Here is a 14,186-nt window from a genome sequence, read left to right as displayed (position 1 = left end):
ACAAAGTACAAGGGAAATACAAAATGAAATGTGAATAATGCAGATTATTTTAAGAACAGTTTAGTTTTATTCAAAACAGGATTTGTTTAGTTAGCAGTTTTGTTGCACTTTGTGGCTTGGACCCACATTGGGTATTGGGGCAAAATTTCATGACAAAAAGCAGCAGGCCTTAAAGTACAGGGGTTGAATTATTAGGACTAATAAACTTCAATGAATTAAGAAACCACAAAGGCTACCCTGTAGAATGTGGTATAAAGACCAGAGCTCTAAGAGGGGCCTGGATTAATTCATTAATTCATATAGCCTTGTTCTCTTATTCAGCAGCCTGCTACTGGAAAAATAATAGGCAATTAAAAAAAAAAAAAAATGCATGCAGCTGTTTGAAAGTGGGGTGTTTTTTCTATTTCATCTGCAACCTGTTGCCTGCCAACCAGAACACCCATCTCCCTAGGATTCAGAAGTTTAAATGAATGAATTCAATTATTTAGCATTTTGTATTATGAAAGGTAAACTGTGCTGCTTCTTAAGAAGAATCAGCAGCTGTTCTGCTGTTTCAAGTTGTACACTGGAACACCACAGTTACTGCAGGAGGCTGAAGGGAATACAACTTTTATTTAAATGTTTCTGGACCAACAAAGAGATGGCAAAACACATTTATTTCAGGGACAGTGTAAATGTGATACATTTTTTAAAGAAAATAATCTCCTAATCTTAACTAAAATGTTCAAAGCCACCAAAAGGCTTAAACAGGTACCAGTCAGAATAATCAGAATGCAGGTAGGCAGTCCTGATCAGTGCTTTCCATGTGTTCCATCACCACCAAGTTTCTTTATCTGTCTTGTCAGGACTGGTAATGATTAGTTAAAGCTTGTCTGGCCCTAAACACTATGCAGCTTTTACAAGTCAGTATTTCAATATAGTCTATTCAGAACAGAGGAAGAGCACTGCGGCACTATACAAATGTAAATCACATAAAACAGTGCATCTTTTGGCGCAACAAGCCACTGGCTGTTAACAGATTCTGGCAGTAAACTGAATTAAATACAGCAACCACACAACTCATCAAATAAGCTATTATTATGCGTGTTTTGCATTTTCCTTCATTACAAACAGATAATAAAATGATCCATACGATATAAAAAGACACATAAGGTCCATTGACTTTCTTCCATGACAATTGAAAGGGACAGTTTTGATGTTGCTTTCAGTCTGAGTTGTTGTATTGCGTTGCTCAGCCTAGCTTCCTACTGCGGTTCGGTGCGAACGGACCCCCAAGGCAGTTGCCACTGGGGCAGGGCTCACTTTTTCCTGCCACCTCTCTCCTTCAGGGCCAGGTGGATCATTGAGCTGTTGACCATGTTGTAGTAAGCCAGCGAGTTGGAGTCTTTGATGAAGATACCCTGAAAAAGGAAGCAGAAAAAGGGTGCCATCAGCTCTCCTCTTTAATACATAACTGCATGGGACCACTGATATTGTAGAGACGTGCTCCTGGTGGTTCTATTGCTTTGTTTACACTCAAATTCTATTAGCTGTCAAAAATATACCAGAATAAACTCTACCAAATGCCAGATTTTCAAGTTAACATGTGTTTCCTGAAACGTTAACAAATAAAATTGTATTTAAATTAACATCCGTCGACAGGCTGATCTCTACATAGTGGCACTGGAGATTGCATTCTGGAGACACCTAGTGGCGGAAAGTCACTACTGAACCATTTGACTTAATATGCAATATTTTTATAACAGGTGTCCCACATATTCTATGATATAAAAATACTGCACAAGTAAGCATTTGTGAACCAGTACCATGGCTTAGCTCTTCTAAAATTGCAAAATTGTTTTTCATTTCAACTATTTCAAATCAACAGCGTGCAAAACTGTAAAGTGTGATATACCAATGCACACAAGCCTCTCACTATTTCACCACCAGTAAATGTGTTGCTGCTACAAAGAGATAACCAAGAGGTTTCTTTAGTTTTACTCGTATGGTTCAGGTTATTGCTGATGTACCAAGTATCCCTAATCTAATGCTTACCTCATACTGCAACTTCTGTTTACCAGCTGGCATGCCGGTGGCTTCGTGGATTTTAACCTTTATAACTGACACCTGGCAACAGAAAGATGATACATTTAGTGTTTGCCTGCACGTTTGTGTATTCAGCCCTGATTTGACCAATCAAAACCACAAGCCCATATTTAATGTTGAGCCTTAACTCAAAAACGATCTGTCTTGAGAGTTCCTGGCAGTAAGAATTATCCACCTCCACCTCATTAGCATCAATAGCCCTGCTGCATTAAGTTTAAAGGCCATCTTTTAATAACTGATAATCTCTTTGGAAGAGCGGTGGTGTTTGTGCTTTACCTGGTCTGTGAGCGGGAGTGTGAAAGTGAGCAGCTGCCCATTTAGCTTCCATTCTGTTTTGTCCTGCATGTTGGGAACCTGCACCTTCACTGTTACTGGTGCCTGAAAGAGATACAGTCATATAGAACCAGATTAAAAAATATATGTTAAAAATCAAAAGTTCAACTAGAATCATGTATTCATGTACAGTACACATTATGATGAAAATACTTTTAGTAAATGGCTAAACATTAAGTATTAAACTTAATAAATGGGGGTTTCAGGTTTATAATTAAATGCCTAATGGAATCTTTATGTTCCTAGTGGATTAGTGTGTAAGTGGGCACCTTGTTTCTGTGCAGGAATTCCTCCTCTGGGATGAGGTTGTCCTCTGACTTCATCTTCTTGCTGGCAGGCTCGTCTTCGTGTGGAGGAGGGGGGGGGCGCGCGGGGGGCATGGGCGCTGGGGCCGAGCTGGGGGGCTGAGGCACAGGAGGCGCTGGCACGAATGCTGGGAAGGAGTACGAGAGGGGTCAGGCAGTTGCATATAGAAACCTAGTCGAACATGCAATTCAGAACCATGCACATTCGAACAAAATACTTAGAGGACTAGGGCTGAGAGCCTTCATCTACATACATCTCTGTGTCAAGTACAGGACAACACTAAACATCCTTACCAAAGAACTCGTATTAATGCCTCAAACTCATGTGATATACTCACAGATACAGATAAGTTATTTTCTCATTTTAATTATAAATTTGTTATAAATGTATTTATAATGGTGAAAACTAACACACACACCAACATATGATCAGAGAATACATATGTTGGTAAGTTCAAGTCTTGTCAACCTTGGTATGTAATCTTTGTAACTAAAGTGAAAGAAACAAGTCTTGTGCAGAGGTCTTTACATGTAAAATAAGTCCTTACCTGCTGGAACCACCATAGGGGGTGGACGAGGTGCCATGAGGTGCCCCGAGGGAGACATGGGCACCACGTTGATGCGAGGCGCATGGATCATAGGTGGCATGGAAGCCAGCACCTGACCTGGGCCCAAACGCACCATTGAGGGACGTTGCATCACTGGCAAAGTCGAGACCAGCGTGGTTCGAACTGGAGGAGGAATCTAAAACAGAGTGAAAAAGATTAAGTCTTCATTTCAGAGGGAGACAACTGGCAAGCAGAGGGAGGTCATTTCGACTAGATACAACAGAATGTGGCCGTTCAAGGCAGAGTTTTAAGACAGTAAATAATGACAAATCTAAACACTGCTGACCATCAAAGCAGGGACTTTGCTGGCATTTCACACACTTTTAAAGATTACACTAAAACTACTTATTACAATTAAGCATTCAGAAATGTAAAATCAAATTCCATTAAAATACAAATGTAACAAATTGCTCCAAAGCAGTGATTGTTTGCACAGTAGACTGTATTGACTTTAGTCACATCTGATTTAGACTAAAAAAACTTCACTGGATTATTTTTTTAACCAGAAAAGGAAACTCAAACAAAGATGAGGAAACAATTCATCAGTTCAGAACACATTTAACTTTCACCCGATTGCTCAGCCTGAAAATTATTTCAATAATTTCCAAGTGGTATTAAGGACACACGACTGGGTGCAGGGCAAGTGAACGTGTCCATCCCTGTTTTCAATGCCTGGGTGGAGGTTTGTGTTACTCACCAGTGGCGGGCGGGGCACGGAGGCGGGTGGAGCAGAGCTGGGCATGTTGGGTGCAGAGGAGGTCATGGGCGGCTGAGGCTTGTCGGTGGGCTTGCTGGGTCCGATCTTCTCCTTGCTGTCATCCTCGGGGACCAGCCCCTTGGCCTTGTGGATGGCCTCGATCTGCTCCTGCAGTGTGATGTTGGCCTGTGCAGCCTGCTGGGTGCGCGCCATGCTGCCAGAGTGACCGTCCCATGTGACCTGCCAAGGGAAAGAGAAGCAAATTAGCAACACACTAAGAATATAGTCTACCCAGCACAGTCAAATCACACCCACAGCCTCCCAAGACTCTTCACCCCAGTGCGGTCACACTAATTTCAAACAGCCTGGCAAAAAAGGCAGATTTGAATTAAAGTAGGCCACTACTTTCATGTCTGCTCTACTGGTGAAACCTATAGTAACACAAGGTCTCAAAGACAATGCAGAGGAGAGATATTTCAGTATTCACCAGTTTCAAAGTTTTACAATTCTTGGATCCCAACAACTTATTTTGTTAATGATGGAAGAAAAAAGTATAAGCTAGCTAACATATCAGATAATACATCTGACTTGCAACCCTTGAATTTATCTACCAAGTTTGACATGGTACAGTCATGACTTTATAGATACTCATTGGTAGAATTATTAAATAATCATTGCTTGACTCAAGGAGAACAACCCTCACTTTCTCTTCCGGTTTCTGGATCTCCTCTTCCCCGATCTTCTTGCCGATAGCCGTTTCCTCCACACCGAAGATATCGGTACGGCGCTCGGCAAGCTGCTTCAGGCTGCTCTCGATGTCCAGGCCAGGGGCGTACACCTCGTCCTCAATCTGCCTCTCCCGGATGCTGCGGTCTCGCTGCTCCAGCCAGCGCGGGTCCAGTAGCCCGATGCGCATGTGCTCCTGCATCTTGCTGGCTGGGATCTTCTCTCCAGTGATGGGGGAGATGAGGTACTCGTCAGAGACCGGCGCTGGGGGCTGGGGCTTGGAGGCTGCAAAACAACAGCTGCTTTTAAAATGGTCCTCACCATCTCTCAAACGTAACCTTTTATAACCATATGTGAAGTTAAAGTCTAGGTCTGTTCAAGAGCATTAGATAACAGCAATCCAAGTTTTATAACAGGTGTGGCAATACTGTAGAAAAACTTTGGTTATCTGTGTAGTTTATTAGCAGGTGTAGATCATATCAGTGAAAATGGGTTAACTCAAAGTCAATTAATTCTTTGGACCTAGAGTGGACTAGTCCACACAAATCACAGCAAACCACTGTCAGATTCTAACGGCATTTACCAGATGCTCAGCTAGAGGCAAAACAATCCAATAGTTATGGCTAAGGTTTGACAAATAGAGGTTAGCTTTCCCTATTAGAGATGGGATTAAATTGTAATCCTAACAGCAGACTTAAAAGTAGGACCAAATAAATACTGTGATAAAAACAATTACAATTGGCCATGTTAAAACTGTTAAAACTGTTAAAACTGAAAAAAAAATGCCACCAGAAATAATATATAATCCCATCCCGTTTCCAGGGTAATTTACCTTTGGGGTCGTAGTCCTTGCGGATGATGACTTGGTCAGGGGTTGGGGGCAGTGGTGGGGGCATGGGGTTATCCGGGGGCGGCGGGGCCTTCATACTGTCCTCTTCATCATCGGAACCCTGCAGGGGAACAGGACACACAGGGTTAGAGCACTACAATAGGACAGGCTTGCTAGGATTTATTGGAAGGCACACTGAGAAAGTCATATATTTAATTGAAGGGCTGCCTTTCACCTCTGAAGGACTGGTCTCAATCCAACAGGAAAATATAAAAAATGAATTGATGTGGTCAGGCCAGAACAGTTGTGCTGTAGCAGCAAGGTTTCCCAAGCCAGCACGCTACTCCACCCCACTGTACCTCGTCCATGTCTTGGAGCTGAGTGTCCTGGTCCAGGTGTGTCGGTGGAGGCTCACGCCTCTCCTCAGGCTCATTGTCCTCATCTTCAGACTCCACCTCCATCTCCACCTCCTCACTCTCCCCGAACTTCTCATAGCGCTCCTGGATCAGGATGCGGGCGCCCAGCTCCTCTGGGGTGGTGGGAGGAGGGAAGTGACCTGCAGTAAAAACAAAACAAAAGTTTTAAAACAAGGTTGTTGAGACCAACCTGGCTCCCCATTTTAACTAAATTTGAGGTGTCGTGTGGAGTTTGTTGGCACGAAGACATTTTTTGCAAATTAATCAACAGTATAAAACTTGTCTCCAGGCCTCTTACCTTGCTCATTGGGTTGGAAGTCCACAGTTTCCACAACAACAAAGTCATGCCAGTCGATCTGGGCGTAAGATACCCGCTCCTTCTCCCTCTCCTCCTCCTCTTTCTTTCTCTCGCGCTCCTGAAACTTTGCCCACTCCACTCGATACCTCACCTGCAAGAGGGAATGAGAACGAGGTTTCAGAATGCATGCAGCACACCGCTACTCCCATGCCTCAATGATTTGGAAACAAAATAAGGATGGGCATTAGCTGGCTTCTTCCCTTGTCTCACATCTGGAGGACTGGGATCACAAGTGTAGTCCAAAACTATCAAACAATGTGGCACAACTAGCAGGCTATGCATGAGAAGCCCAATATTAAATGGCAGACAGAGGTGTGCAGTACCCCAGTGAAATACAAAAAACAAACAAAAAAAAAAAAAAAAAGTTGCCTCACCTGATCAAGCACCTCTCGTGGATTCTCTGCTTCCCTCTTCATTTTCTGCAGCAATCCTTTAGGTGGGATAAGGACCTGAAACACAAGGAGGTAACTGTAACTAAGCATCTACCTAATTCCCAAATTTCACATAAATCAGGAAATTGAGCGGCCACTGAGAAATTCACTTCCTTAGTGGCCAATGCATACCGGATTAGTATGGAGAGAAAAGAAATATATATTGCATTCCACAAGCAACGCAAACTACGTATCTTAATTCTGTAGATAGGATTTTTTTTTTTTTATCCCTTAGGCAAATTTAAAAAAAAAAAAGTCCTTAGACAAATTTAAAAAAATACTCCAAAGTGGTTAACTTGCTTGCATGACAACAATGTTTTAATCAGCCTATCAGTGCGTCTGCGCTGGCTTTACTGTGACCTGTCCTTTACAGTTGGAGGTGGGACAAAATAAGTGTTGCACTGTTATTTTGGATTAGGTTGCTAAAATCTAGTTTTCAGCATTAGACCTAAAATATCAAAAAAAAAAAAAGCAAAGTATATTTTGGCTGAGGACCGCGTAAAGCAATTTCCCAAAGATACTTTACATGCAGATTGAGGTCTACTGTTTTGGACATCTTGTAATGTGACTTTGGATTTTTTCAGAAAAAATTTAGCTTCAGAATCACACATTAAAATGAAAGGCTACAGAAAGAACAGAATTAAAACTTGTAGCCAAGTTAAATCACTACAGGTATGATCCAGCACAGCCACTTCTGTTCAAACAACCTGCTGCTCAAGGATGAGCAACATGAAGATAATATCCTTCAGGAATAGAAAGACGACAAGCGTTGAATTGACAACAGGACTTGCAGAAGGCACAGGTGTCATTGTCTATGCATCAACAGTCCAAAGCACCTTTGACCATTGTTCCGTAGTCCAATTTCTGTGTTATCGTGCCTTTTAGTCTTGTTCCTCTTTCCTAAGAGGTATTTTTTACTGCAACACATCCTTTAAGTCCTGATTTCAACAGTGACCTTTGTACTGTTGATTTGATGGACAACAACACCTGTGCCTTCTGCTAATTCGGTTGTCAATTCAACTTATTGCTCATCCTTGTTAGACAGCTTTTGGGTCTTCCAGTCCTGGGTTTGTCAATTACAGATGATGTTTCTCTGTACTTGTTGATTATGCTTTGGATACCATATCTTGAAAATCAAGTGATGTGAGCTATTTCACACAATGTTTTTCCTTCTTATGCAAGTCAAGGTTGTTATAATAGTAGAAAACACTAGTGGAGACTGAGTAAACTGTTGATGCTCACAATGCATCAGAGTAGAAAAATTCAACATGTCTAAGACTTTTGCACGGCAGTGTGTATGTATGTGTGTGTGTATATATATATATATATATATATATATATATATATATATATATATATATATGTGCGCTTTCCTTTCAGAAGTGTAACAGCAGGTGCAAATCTTATGAAAAGTGCACTGTGACATAAGAAGTGAAATTACTTTTTGCAGCTGGCAGTGTATTAGTTAAATAACTATTTATCTGGTCATTTCCTACCTTGGTGTACTGCTCCACGAGCTTGGTGAAGTAGTTAAAAAGGCTGTGCTGGGGCCGCAGGAAGTCAAACTGGTAATTGCGCTGCTCTTTCTGCATTAGCTGGGTGAGGAACTGCCTGCCATTGCGAGCCACAAACTGGGCAGTGAGCTTCACCACATCCAGGTCGAAAGCGGAGATAGAGGGGGGGTCCGCGATGAACTCAAACTCAGGAGGAGGCTCCTTGGGCACCACAGTCTCGTGGATCACCTGGGCCTGAACCTGGAGAGAAGCACAGTGTCAGCCAGGCAGAGAACAGGCACAAAAAACGGAATCTAGCAAGATCACAAGCTAAGGAAAAACTAAGGAATGGCCCAGTTTATAAAAAACAAAAAGCTATTTTCTATCATGACCTATGCAACTCTACACTAATCCTGCACATGGCTTGCTACCTGGGTCAGTTCACACTGCTGCACACTGTAACAATTAAAGAACATACTAAAATGATCATTATACAATTCTTAGCACACTTTTTCATTTTAAATACTTGGCAGTAATGTTATCGACAGAGAAACACCATACACTGACCAACTGCAGGATTGTGTGCAAAACCCACGTTGGGAATATTTAATAAAAGGCTTTTGGTTAGATTACTGTGGATTGACTTATGATTTATGAATTACAATTAGCCATATATGAAAACTAAACACACCCTTATTTCATGGAACATGCAACAACCTTTAAAACAGAAGCGAAATATGTTAATCAACTACGAAGGAACTATTAGTTAAGCCCTAAAACTGGGAGGGCTAATCAGCAAGAGAAACTTAATTAGGTTCTAGCCCAAACAGGAGACCGTTTAGCAGCTCGGCAAAAGCATTAGATCTGGCCCAACATGTTTAAAGGATGAGGGAGGGCACCAAACCAAACTCACCTTCTGTGGCAGCTGCTGTTGGGAAGCGTTCTGCAGTGCCTGTTGTTGCATGACCTTGGGCACGGCCGCCGAGGGCTCCAGCGCCTTCCCCTCCTTGAACTCATTCACCTTGTGCCGGTAGTATGCATGGTACGGATCATTGGGGTTCAGGAAGTTGAATTTGGGATTGTTAATTTCATTCTGACGGATCCTGGCTTCAAATTCTGGTCCGTTCCTGAAAAACGGAAAATAAACAATAAACAATTTTAGTTAAGGGAAATGGCAGTGTACATTAATTTTAGGGCAAATACAATCTACACTCATTCAAAGTTATCCATAAAAACAGGATGTCACATCATTCCTGCCAATAAATCACTATAAAAGGGTGTTTCAGCTGATTAATTTGTGCTACTGCTCCCTCCTATGGTCCCTATGCACCCGTTAACCCCATGGGATACTTCTGGTGATGTATTAAAGGAGTCAAACTTACCTGGCCACGAAGCTGGCAGTCTTATCCACAATATTCCGAACCTCTGGCGGGGGATAAATGATCCCAACAATGGGTTTCGACACTGGGGGCTCATCCTTTGTTTCCTCAACCTGGGAAAACAATGAAATTACAAATCCATTCATGCAGTTTTCACCCAAGATTCCAATCACTATCAATTAATGCTGAGACAAAGTTGAATCATTTGAACGCTAAAAAAGCAAAGACTCGTTTATTAAATATCCAACTGTCATTAAAACTGTTTTATACAACTCATGAAAAGCAATAGGACCCTATGAGTAGAACAACTACTGAGTAGTTATGTAATGTTAGTCGTTTACACACAATATGCATTTAAAAAGTTGTCCAAGGTCCAGCGGGAAGCAGGGTCTGTGAAACCTGACTATTCACACATCTGAACCAAGTGTCCCTGTTTCCAATCACAACCTGTAAACTAAAGTTTTGCACTAAAAACACACGCACGCCGTACTTTACATTACAAGCAGCACGCACTACATCATTGAGCTCAGAGCAACACGTACCTGGGTTACCTCGCAGTGAAGGTAAAGGTAAAATCCCTGGTCTAATGGAAACGTCTACAAAGTTCAATTTCCCAAAAGATGCCTGTAGCACTGGGGTCAACGAGTGTGGATCGAAGGAGATACTGTTATGTAACTGTGGGCGACCTTGGTGTAAGTATAGTTTTCATAATTTATATTTAACTGTACTTTACACAACAACTATTAAATCACAAAAGGCAGAATAAACCGAACAACTAAAGCCGCAATCGCTCACAATGACTGAATAAAGGGTACCCATACAGTCGAGCACCACGACTATCGGTACCGACCTTACAAACTACTCCAGCAGGCACTCGTTCACTTGCCCACGATCAACCAAAAAAGGCCGTTCTTCCCCACTCAGACACCCAATAACATGTGGCCCACCCTGAACCAGAAACCGTCCACGCTCGATTTGAGCACCACTCCCCGTACCTTGTTGTTGCTGTCCGGCAGGGCGATCTGTACAGGCCCTGGAGGCATCCTGCTGGTTGGATACGGAACAGATCAGACACAGACACGGGGCTGCTTTCCCTCGCTCCAGCTACAGCCCCTTACTTTTTTCCTTCAGATTTCTGTCCAATCACCCTGTTCCACACTTCTTACGGCACACAGTAATAACAAAATATATAACTAGACTCTGCTTACTAATACCGCGCTTCAGCTGCGCTTTCATTCAATCAAAATGGCGAACAGAACCGATCATTAGCAAGATAGGGGGTACGGATAATATCAGCTCTATTCAAAACACGCTGGCTCAAAGTAAAGAGTTATTATTTCTGTTCCCGTAAACAAATATTAATTTATACACAAAATTAATATGAATGAGAAAACGTATGTCTTTAAGTATTGTATTTAAAATGATATATCACCCGGTTCCAAAAGGTGGTACTGCCTAAAGTGGCGCGTATGTGACGTCATCGAAAAGAGACAGTTCGGTTTGTGCGTGGCGACGACTTCGGTACGTGGTACCCATGGAAACCAATCTGTAAACGATTAAAGAAAGTCATCTATATAGAGTTGAGGTATGAGGAATTGAAAACAAAATTTATGATTATATATTAGATATTAGATATAGATTATATATATATATATATATATATATATATATATATATATATATATATATATATATATATATAATGTGAATGAGACAAAATTAAGAACGCTTGTTAAAAATGAAATATTAAAGAGAAAGTATCTTCTGATTACAGTTTCTTAGTTTTATACTGTCCCCTTACCATTCTGCAGTTACTCAAATACTGATGTTTCTATGCTCTGAGTTGATGCACAGCTCTTCATGTGTAATGTAGGCTAGACAAACAAACAAACTGTCTTCATATTGGTATGTGTCTGCACCATGCCGTACACAGCAGTGTATTGCCAGAAAAACAAACGGCAACCTGATCCGAGGGCCAGATCACTAGCCGGCAGTGGCTCTTCTACAAAGTCTTTTTGGCTGATCTAGCTAAGTTACATATGTCTATACCAGCCGGCTAGAACCGAAGAGCAGCTTCTGAAGTCAGGTGAAAGTACCTTAAAACATAGTGACAGAGAAAAGAGCAACTTGGAATGATTGGAAACATAGTAGAAAAAAATAAGAAAATGCGATTTTCTTAAAATGAAACAACCAGAACAACATTAATGGATTCCATTGAAACTGCCTTCAAACAAAAGCTGTAATAATTCCTGCAGATTTCATTCCTTTCTGACGGTTGGTAGGTAACAATATACTGTAATCTGACATACATGTGAATGCAAGCCTCAGCTAGGGGCTGGTTCATTTAATAGCAGTCTGAGGGGAATTGGATTGTAATTACTGTGAACTAAAATAGAATGTAATTCATTAAATGAATCAAACTTTTGATTAGCGATTGATTCAAAGCAATTTAGTACCTCCTAACCATATAATAGTTAGCAGGAATGAACTGGATGGAATTTCTACTAATTTCTGGTTCAGTTTAAACAGTCTTTCATAGTTTTCTGTTTAGCTGGAGCTTTGGGAATTCAGGGTGTTACATTTTAACACACTGTAGCTGATCCTCCTTGCTTTTTGTGATCCTGTAGCTAAGTCCCCAGAAACAACTCTGGTCACATTCAAGTCCCAGCCAGAGGCAAGACAGTCTGGAGAATACAGAGCTCAATGCAATATAAGGCTAGGTTTTGAAGTGTGGTTTATTTTTGTGACCATTGTTTCTGTGCAATATTCTCATATAATGTAAGTTGCTGTTCCTCAGTTGGGGTTTCTAGTTCTTTTTAGAAGATATAAAATTAATTTCATGTTTGCAGTAGGGAAGGTACTTTTCCAATACCCACATGTCAATTATATAGATAATATTCAGCAAATGGGTTTAGATTTTTATTCATTCAGTTAGTAGCCTTTTTTTGTGAACTAGTAACAATGAATTCTGATGGTTAATTTGAAGACTAATAATCTGCCTGTCTAGTACAAGTTGTTTCATTTGCCCCAATATATTATAGTTGTTCACTCATGCACACTTTTACAAACCTGTGGAATTTAGTGCCCTTTAATTAACTGTTCTTGGTCGCTTTTCCATTGTTTTGTTTTTTTATTTTCACTTCAAGGACACTGTGAAAATTGCCCATTGGAGTTTAAACTGCCGTTGAATCTTCTAATTTAGTTATTGATTTTTGTGTCCGTAGAGACTCCAGCTCATCCATCATCAGTTGGGAAAATGAAGGCACTGGAAAGATGAGCGCCTCTGCAGGAACCCCAGTTGAAGGCTGGGAGAATAGGACTCCTGTAGCAGCAGGGGGGTACAGACTGGCCTCTACATTGTCTTTCCCTGCACATTCACTACTCAAGGGAGCTGCACGTCGGGGCAGGAGGAAATAACAGAACACCACCTGGCACAACTCATAAATGCAAATAAATGCATGTATATAATGAAAGGGAAACACAGCTTATAGCAGGGCTGTCAAACTCCTTTCCTGGAGCTCTCAGTTACTTATTTGGTCTAATTATTTGATTAATTGAACACTTCTTTCCAGGCCTCAAAATGTTTTATAGGTAGTGTAGCTTGAATCAAGTACATTTTTTAAAATAATAAACTGTAAAAGACCTTGAAAAAATGTTAAATACATCCAATTGAACGAATAATTAAATCAATTACGTGAAAACCAGAAGACCCTGCAGCCCTCAAGGACTGGAGGTTTCCACCTCTGGCTTATAGCAACATCCTTTGGGTATTTTCAGTGGTGTGTAGTTCCCAGTATTTTCACTAGGTGTCACACTAAGGGTAACTTTGGAAAACCTGATAGTAGAGAACATGATTGTGAAGTAAGTGAATGGCAATCACGTGGTCAAGGCATGTTGACCATGCATTAATTAAGCAGTGTTAATATGTGTTATTTATACTCCAAAACCAAGCATGAATTCAGTGAGCCACAACGTTGTTACCAGGTCAAGCAAATGAGAATTATATTGATGTTTCCTTCATATGAATTCAGTATGAATTAAAAACAAAAAAGGGGTCAATTCATAAGCAATCATGTTGTGATAAGTGGAACTTGCAGCTTTACCCAATTTTAAAAGGGTGTGGTATTGCTAGCCAGTCTATGCCTGGGTGCATCCATTTCAGCTGTAACACAGTTTCAGGCAGGGTTGCAAACAGCTATTTGATTGGTTCGTCCCAGTAGGTTAGCCTTTTCAATTATTCAGAGGGCTCAGCATTACAGGCCAGGTCTGCTGACACCAGTAAAGGCATTAGCAGTGTAGAGAGATGTAATCAATCCACCACTTGCTGCAAGCTTCAGCGGATTTTATGCAGGGGAGGTTTTCTGGTTGAGGAGACAGGCGCAGTATTTCAATTCAGCAGATGGTGAAAATTGAATTTTTAAGTAATGCAAATTTAGGCTATGCTGGGTAGATTGAGGGACGACATATTAGGGTTATCAAAAATACATTATTACAATTTGATTCAAGCTCATTTGTAACTAAGATTT

The 14,186-nt window shown here is 41.0% G+C and overlaps 1 protein-coding gene across 1 annotated transcript; it reads right to left on the bottom strand.

The window, feature by feature from the left end:
• Nucleotides 1–637: 637 nt before the first annotated feature.
• On the bottom strand, nucleotides 638–10,924 carry LOC121299995 (splicing factor 3A subunit 1-like). The gene is made up of 15 exons (XM_041228310.1): nucleotides 10,656–10,924; nucleotides 9,664–9,773; nucleotides 9,195–9,408; nucleotides 8,285–8,542; nucleotides 6,732–6,806; nucleotides 6,298–6,448; nucleotides 5,943–6,139; nucleotides 5,587–5,704; nucleotides 4,732–5,039; nucleotides 4,029–4,268; nucleotides 3,272–3,467; nucleotides 2,688–2,851; nucleotides 2,362–2,463; nucleotides 2,035–2,106; nucleotides 638–1,400 (listed from the first exon to the last, which is right to left on the bottom strand). Exons 1-15 carry the CDS (start codon nucleotides 10,701–10,703, stop codon nucleotides 1,299–1,301), a joined length of 2,355 nt encoding a protein of 784 aa, XP_041084244.1. The 5' UTR covers nucleotides 10,704–10,924; the 3' UTR covers nucleotides 638–1,298.
• Nucleotides 10,925–14,186: the final 3,262 nt, after the last annotated feature.

Source organism: Polyodon spathula, chromosome 25 (genome assembly GCF_017654505.1).
Source record: "Polyodon spathula isolate WHYD16114869_AA chromosome 25, ASM1765450v1, whole genome shotgun sequence".
Classification (NCBI taxonomy): domain Eukaryota; kingdom Metazoa; phylum Chordata; class Actinopteri; order Acipenseriformes; family Polyodontidae; genus Polyodon; species Polyodon spathula.
This window is presented reverse-complemented; position numbering and strand designations above follow the sequence as displayed.